Source organism: Eptatretus burgeri, chromosome 7 (genome assembly GCF_056783735.1).
Source record: "Eptatretus burgeri isolate ZD-2024b chromosome 7, Ebu_testis_v1, whole genome shotgun sequence".
In the NCBI taxonomy this organism is placed as follows: Eukaryota; Metazoa; Chordata; class Myxini; order Myxiniformes; family Myxinidae; genus Eptatretus; species Eptatretus burgeri.
Window position 1 is genome coordinate 62,259,527 of NC_140967.1, and position 7,334 is coordinate 62,266,860.

Sequence of the window (7,334 nt, forward strand, 5' to 3'; positions counted from 1 at the left end):
ACTTTTTTCGATCCACATTCACCATGCACATTCACATTTTTTTTCTTCAACCTTTCCTTTACCAAATCTTACCTAATCTTTATGAAAAAAAAACAAGGTTCTGAAAATGTCACAACTTCCTCTTTTACATGAGTGGTTCTTCGTCTTGTATCAATTCACGACTCTTCTTCTTATTTCTTCTTCAATTAAGATTGTTTTCAATTTGACCTTTCCTTCATCTCTTGTCTGAAATGTCTCACTGTTACAATGTTTCTTTTCTCCATTCTCTTAATTCTCCTTGATTGCATTCCTCATGTAATGTCTTTAATCACATCTCTGACTTAAAAAAATTTCATAATCCGAGTTTGCAACGCATGTTCGTGTTCCATCAATCGTCCTTTTTTCCAATCACAGTGCCAATTCACCCCACCTCCTTAAATCTACCTCCTCCAAACTCCTTGCCTGTTGTACCTTATCCTTACCACTCCCATCTTGCGCCTCATCCTACCTCTGCTCTTAGCACCTCTTCACTGTCTTCTGCTTTGGTATCAGCTCCTCCTCTGGTGTCCCAAACTGTGTAGTGTTCGAACATCTGTGGGCTCCATTCTAATCTAACATATCTCACTCTCTAAATCAGTACACTCCTCAACATCTCAAACATGCTCTTTCTTTCCCTTCATCACACCTCCCCCTCTTCCCAACCCCTCAAATATTAGTACCTCCCCCTGCCTGCTCCTTTCTTCACCATACCACTACCAAGTCTCATCCCTCCCCTCTCCCCACCTCTCCCATCGCCCTCCTGCCCCTTGGCATTGCCTGCATTTATCGTCTCCCCTCCCTCTCAAAGCAAACTTCACACTCCTCCTCCTCCAAGCTTCCCTCTCACCTTTCTCAAAAACTCTCCTCTCACCCTTCTCCCTCCAATCTCCTCCCTGACCCCCACCCTTCTCAAAGTTTCCTGCCTCACATCCACAAAGCTGCACCCAAAACCTGTTCCCCTCCCTCTTCCTGAACAGTGTAGACCTCAAACATCTGGGGCCTTTGCTCAAACCTGATAGATCTTTCCATACAGATTGCCACTGACAAACCAGACATAATCTGCTTAACAGAAACTTTCCTCCTTCAAGACGTCTCTGACTCCTTAGTTTGTCTGCCTGGTTACTCCCTCCTCCGGTATGACAGAACTGAGCTTCGGCCTGGCGGTGGAGTTGCTATCTTCATAAAAAAACTATTCCTCACTCACCATGCACTGCCCTCACTCCCCCACAACCCAGGAACACCTCTGGCTATGGCTTCCCCTCCACTCCCACCTCATGTTTATATGTGTGTTGTACCGTCCACCAAACAGTGATGACTCCATTTACATCTCGCTCGCCGAAAACATGGGCCAACTTCTATCCACTTATTCCAAGTCTCTCTTCCTCATATATGGAGACTTCAATTGTCATCATGCCAGTTGGCTGGATGTAGGTACCTTCCTCACCTGCCATGGCACTTCAGCAAAAGACTTCTGCGACTCATTGGGACTGACTCAATCTGTCAATTTCCCGACCCGGATCTTAACCAACGGTACTCCATCTCTTCTGGCTCTGATTTTTACAAATTTCCCTCAAAATATCTGCTGTTCTTCCTCTGCTCCAATTGGTTCATCTGACCACGTGCTTGTCAAAGTAGATATCTCTCTGGCTTTCATTAGAGAACCACCAAAGCGCCGTCGAGTCTGGCATTTCACTCAGGCCGACTGGCAAGGTCTTCAAGGGAATTCTTTCATAGAAACTTGCTTTCTCTCATGCACAGATTTATCCCATCTCGTCTTCAGTTGTTCTCCCCCTCCTCCCACACATGGTACACTGAAGCTTGTGGTGAGGTAATTGGCCTAAAAACACTTGCCTTCGCCTCATGGAAGGCAAATGCAACTGAAGGCAATCTCAGTTCCTTCCACAAAGCTTGGACCAAGTGTGTGTCTACCCTCAGGAGAGCAGGAAACAACATCTTTCTAATCTCAAGTCTGAACTCTCAAACGTCTCTCCCTCCTCCAAATCCTGGTGGCATATAATCAAATATGTTTCTGGTGTATGTTCCCCACCCATCCCCTCCCTTAACTCAAATGGCCGCACTGCTGACACTGCGCGTGAAAAGGCTGAATGCCCGAACTCTGTGTTTGCTTCTAAATCTCGTGTCCAAAACCCATCGCTTTCTGTACCGACCTTACCCAGTTGCACCCAACTGTCCCTGAACTCTTTGTCCTTTACTCCTGACATGGTGGAGAGTTTGCTGTCAAACCTCGACTGATTCTGCAATCGGTCCAGACAGCATCAGCCCACGTGTCCTAAAAACCTGCTCTTGCTCACCCTCTCTCTGTTCTATTCACCCTCTCATTTACTCAAGGTCATCTGCCATCTGCTTGGAAATCAGCAAACATTACCGCTCTGCATAAAAAAGGAGCAAAACCAGATACCTGCAACTTCAGACCAATCAGCCTTCTCCCAATCATCAGCAAGGTTATGGAATCCGTCATCGCTTCAGACAATAATCCTTCCTCTTCTCCAATGCCTTGATTTCCAATCATCAACTTGGATTCAGACCAGGTCACTCAATCCTGGACTTGCTGCTCCTGCTTTCGCAACAATGGATGAGTCCTCAATGCCAGACATGAAATCAGAGCAATCTCCCTCGACATATTGCGTGCTTTCGATACGGTCTGGCACCCTGCCCTGCTCACCAAACTATCTTCTTATGGTATCCAAGGCAATATGGTAAGCATAAATTATCGAATGTTGACCCCCTCCACCCACAAACTCCACATATTCTTCTTTTGTCCTCCTTTTACTCCTTTCCAATCCAAAACCATGATCTTTTCTACCCTTGTTAACACCTGCTCCCACCCCACCCCAATTCCTCCTTCCAAATTTCCAGTTTTCTCGCCTGAGTTTCTTTCTGTTTCCATCTTGTCCACTCCATGCATCCTGTCCTACCCCCCCTCCCCGCACCCATTGTTTGTCCACCTCCCTCTGTTTTGGCCTTTAACTCTGCTGTTAGTGTTGATCCACCCCCCCCCCCCCCACTGTTCCTTTTGTCCTTCTCCATCCTGTTCCGGCCTGATCTGTTCTGTGTACTCGTACTATCTCTTCCACAAGCCTTGATTATGTTTACAAATAAAAAAAATTAAAAATTCCTACCATGAGCATCTTCACCCAACCTTTTCTACCTTATCCTGCTCAACCCATACAAGGTGTCAGCTTTTTTGTGCCAACAAGGTGTAGACTCTGCACATGTACATGATGCTTTGTATGCCGCAGTGTGCACCAAGTCTTCTTGGAAATGCTTTTAAAAAATTGCTTCTATTGTTGGACAAAGTTTTGTCCCATCAATTTATTGCCAGATGTATGCAAGTTGATTTTATCATCACTGAGTAAGAGTTGGTGCAACCTGCAACTGTGCTTAAAAATTGTTTGCAGTTCTGATGATAATATATTGAAGCAGATAATGCAATAATATCAAAATGCTTAAATAAGAGTAAACTGATTTTTTTTCCTCATGGCTGAAAGTGATACTGTTGTAGAGTGTAGTTTCTTGCCATGAATGATTCTTTTCTTTTCTTTTCTTTTTTATGTCTGTTGCAGTGAAATCTTCATCGGATGCTTGAAGTCTCATGACTCGTACAACTCGTGCCTTGTCAGTCACTGATTGTTCCACATTTGCATTTTCCCACTCTGTTCTTGCTATATATCATATCCCTCAGGAAGAGCACATCCTAAACGGGGCTGTTTTTGTTTATTTTCATTCCTGAATGAGCAATACAGCCATCACAAGCCACTGCATTGAGTTGTTCTTTTGTGTGTAGTCCAGTCTGCCCGTGCTGTTGTCCCGAGTAAAGTGGTTTTGCAGTTCATCCCTTTGATCATGTGAAAGCCATTTTGGAAGTCAAATGTTTTATTTGTTTTATCATTTCATGCTGAATAAGTTGATAACTGTCTGATCTTGAATAAGTGTTGTCAAACTGGTTATCTTGCAGAATATAAAAATGCTTGTTGGAGGGGAACGAGATATTGGATTGTAGGAAAGTTTTTGTCTCCACTTTGAGTTTGGAGATGAGTATCTTTTCTTTACTTGAGCTTGAGCTGAGGGCTTGAACTGATTTTCTTGAGCTTGAGTTGGGAAAAGCTTACTTGACAAAAAAAAAATTTCGATTGAATTAAACAATGGGTAATGCTATGCATTCATGTCCCACAAAGATGTCCCACTAACACATGGCAAACTGTCCCACAAAGATGTTACTATGATGACTAATGTTTCAAAGTTGATAAAGAGTTTTTAAATCTCAGGGATCAATTAATTTTTTTATTTTTGTCTGTCATTAGCCTTGCTCGTTTCCAAAGGGATGAGAGAGACTATTGTAATCAATTCATGTATCAGTGAGTGAGTTTGTGTCTGCACACAGATCTACTTTAATATACTGTTCATTCTCAGATCTACTGTAATATATATAAATATATACTGTATATTTAGCTCAGCATTTAAAACAACATTGTTAAGTGCTGTCTTGTTTTATTTTGTATTTGTATCGCAACAAACGTTTTTTATTTTGCCTTTATTATCCACTGTGCTGCTCAGAATAACACGAGCACCTCCTTTGTAAAGAAAAAGGGGGCAGTGCCTTATAAACTAACAGTCTGCCTTTGTTTCAAAATGGATGAAATGCAATTTTTTTGAAATAAAACTTTTATGGAAATGCTTCTTGTAATGAGATGCTTTAATATGAAGAAAAGTTGCCTTTTGTTGGATTTTTTTTTCTATGATACCATGAGGAGACCCAACTGCACTGGGTCATAGTCATCCACAACCATCCTTGTTGTGTTGTGTCATCCACAACCATGTTTTTGCCGAGACCCTTGTTTGAATGAGATGACAAAGGACTCTACTGAAAATTCCGGTCAACACAAAGTTTAGGATAATATTTTAGTGCTCCTTATCTTCTGTGTTGTCTATTGTGCCACACTGCTGACACGCCGTGTATGATAGAGATTAGAGATGGTGCAAGCCTCATTTTCTCGAGCTTGAGTTGAGAAAAGCTTTCAAACAAATAAAGCCCGAGCTAGTGTTTCTTCCTGGTGAATAGTTTCCTGGAAAATTGCAGGAAAATGATTTGGAATTCCTGCCTTTTCTGGGTTTTTTTTTATTTAGGCTCAGAAAATTTGGGCTTGAACCAGTGGCAAGTGTAGATGTGCTCTGTGCACCTCCTTTCCAAACACCAAGGAGAGACTCATCAACTTGTATTTTATGGCCTTCAAAGCTATGCCACAACCAAGTTGACAAAATAAGGAATGTGTGCAATGGTAAAAGCTATCTTCATTCAAAGTTACATGATGATTGGATGGAAAATGCACCCTGCATTCCAAGAAAATCAGTTGTCTGCAGGCGTGGGTTGCAGGGTGTTTCACGTATCAGGAAAAAACAGCCTCCTCCTCAGCTAATTACTCAAAAGTTGCCCAACAAAATTTTGCAATACGGGGAGTTGTGCAATTTTTGAAAGTTTCAAAAAATAGAAAACTGCTCATTTTCTGCAAGTTTTCGAACGGACGTACAATGTCAGCCAATCAGCTGACTGAACGACGTAATGTGGGTGATTATGATGCAACGCACCCCTAAAATGTATGCATGAAGTTGTGCATTTTGTTTTTGTGAAGAAATTTTGCATCACATGTGCAGGCCTTAAGCAGCAATGTTCATGTTAGTATTTCACTGATGATTGATCTTTTTCCGAGTAGCGTTCCTTCAATTGGAGTAAACTTTGCTTCAGTTAAAGTTTCAGAAGCAATTTATTCCCTCTCGACGAGAGTACAGGTATCCATATCCTCCTCGGAGATTTTGTTTATTATCCTGAGCGTTTTTATAACCCCACCTTACTCCTCTTGAAAATGAAATGTTTTGATTCCTGACAATATTAAGAAGAAAAATGTAGCCCAGTGAATCGGTCTATATTCCGTTGATAACAAGAAAAAATAAATAAAATTTTTTTTTTTTTAATATATATATATAAATTTATATATAGTACACATATATATATATATATATATATATATATATATAAATTTATATATAGTACATATATATATATATATATATATATATATATATATATATATATAAATTTATATATAGTACATATATATATATATATATATATATATTTAGAGTATACTGGTATATATACCATTTAGAGTGGTATATATACCAGTATACTGGGCCCGGTGTATGCCCTGGTTAGAATAGGTGTACCATATCCCTGTGTGTCGTAAGAGGCGACCAGGATTGCGTGAGGAAGGGCATCCGGCGTAAAACCTGCGCCAGAAATAATTATGCTGATCATAAAACGGATTTCCATACCGGATCGGTCGAGGCCCGGGTTACCAACGACCGCCACCGGTACTGTTGGTCAGCAGGGTACCGGTGGAAATTGTTACTGCTGGGCGAAGGAGGAGAAGGAGACGGGAAGGCATGTCCAGAGGCAGTGGGAGAGGAGGAAGGGTAGAAGTGTGGAGGTGAGAGTTGGAACTTTGATTGTTGGGACTATGACTGGCAAAGGGTGAGAGTTGGCTGATATGATGGAGAGAAGAAAGGTGGACATACTGTGTGTACAAGAGACCAAGTGGATGGGAAGTAAGGCTCGGAGCATTGGAGGTGGTTTCAAACTGTTCTACCATGGTGTGGATGGGAGGAGAAATGGTGTCGGGGTAATCCTGAAGGAAGATTATGTCAAGAGGGTATTGGAAGTGAGGAGAGTGTCGGACCGAGTGATGAGTGTGAAGTTGGAAATTGAAGGGGTGATTATGAATGTCATCAGTGCATATGCACCGCAAGTGGGGTGTGAGATGGAGTATAAAAAAGACCACGAACGCCACCCAGTCAACCACGAGTTCCAGTGTCCGCAGTCTAATTATTCCGTTTAACTTGAGGTCACGTGGTTACCTGAGCGGCAAGCGTGCCCTCGGCAAAGCACCAATGTTATCTCAATTAAATTTTAATTAGGGCGGCTGAGCGATTTAAACAGCTGGTGCGTGCCGATGAGTTTTGGTCAAATCTGTGGTAATTACCTCCCAGTCTATCTCGGTTCGGACAATGCCAGACCAATGGAAGGAAAGGACAAACACGGACAGGTTGGAAATCAACAAATAATTTATTCATAATAAAATAAATAAATAAAAATAACCTTTTATTTTCTGAGGTCAATAAAGAATGAATTTCAAAGGGGGGGGGGGAGAATCCTCTCGCTTACCAGAAAGTCATCCGTGAAGCGAAAACGCCCTGAAATGCCTGCGTGTGTGTCACATCCGTCGCCAGCACCCAGCTTTGTC

The 7,334-nt window shown here is 41.9% G+C and overlaps 1 protein-coding gene across 3 annotated transcripts in view; it reads left to right on the forward strand.

The window, feature by feature from the left end:
* Nucleotides 1-4,713, forward strand: part of LOC147023391 (adhesion G protein-coupled receptor L3-like) — an 80,783-nt gene extending 76,070 nt beyond the window's left edge. For all 3 annotated transcript variants that reach the window (XM_085888770.1, XM_085888768.1, XM_085888769.1), the window contains one exon: nucleotides 3,603-4,713. In XM_085888770.1, coding sequence (XP_085744896.1) covers nucleotides 3,603-3,625 — 23 coding nt within the window. In that variant the 3' untranslated portion in view covers nucleotides 3,626-4,713. The remainder of the gene's footprint in view (nucleotides 1-3,602) is intronic.
* The last annotated feature ends 2,621 nt before the right edge of the window (nucleotides 4,714-7,334 follow it).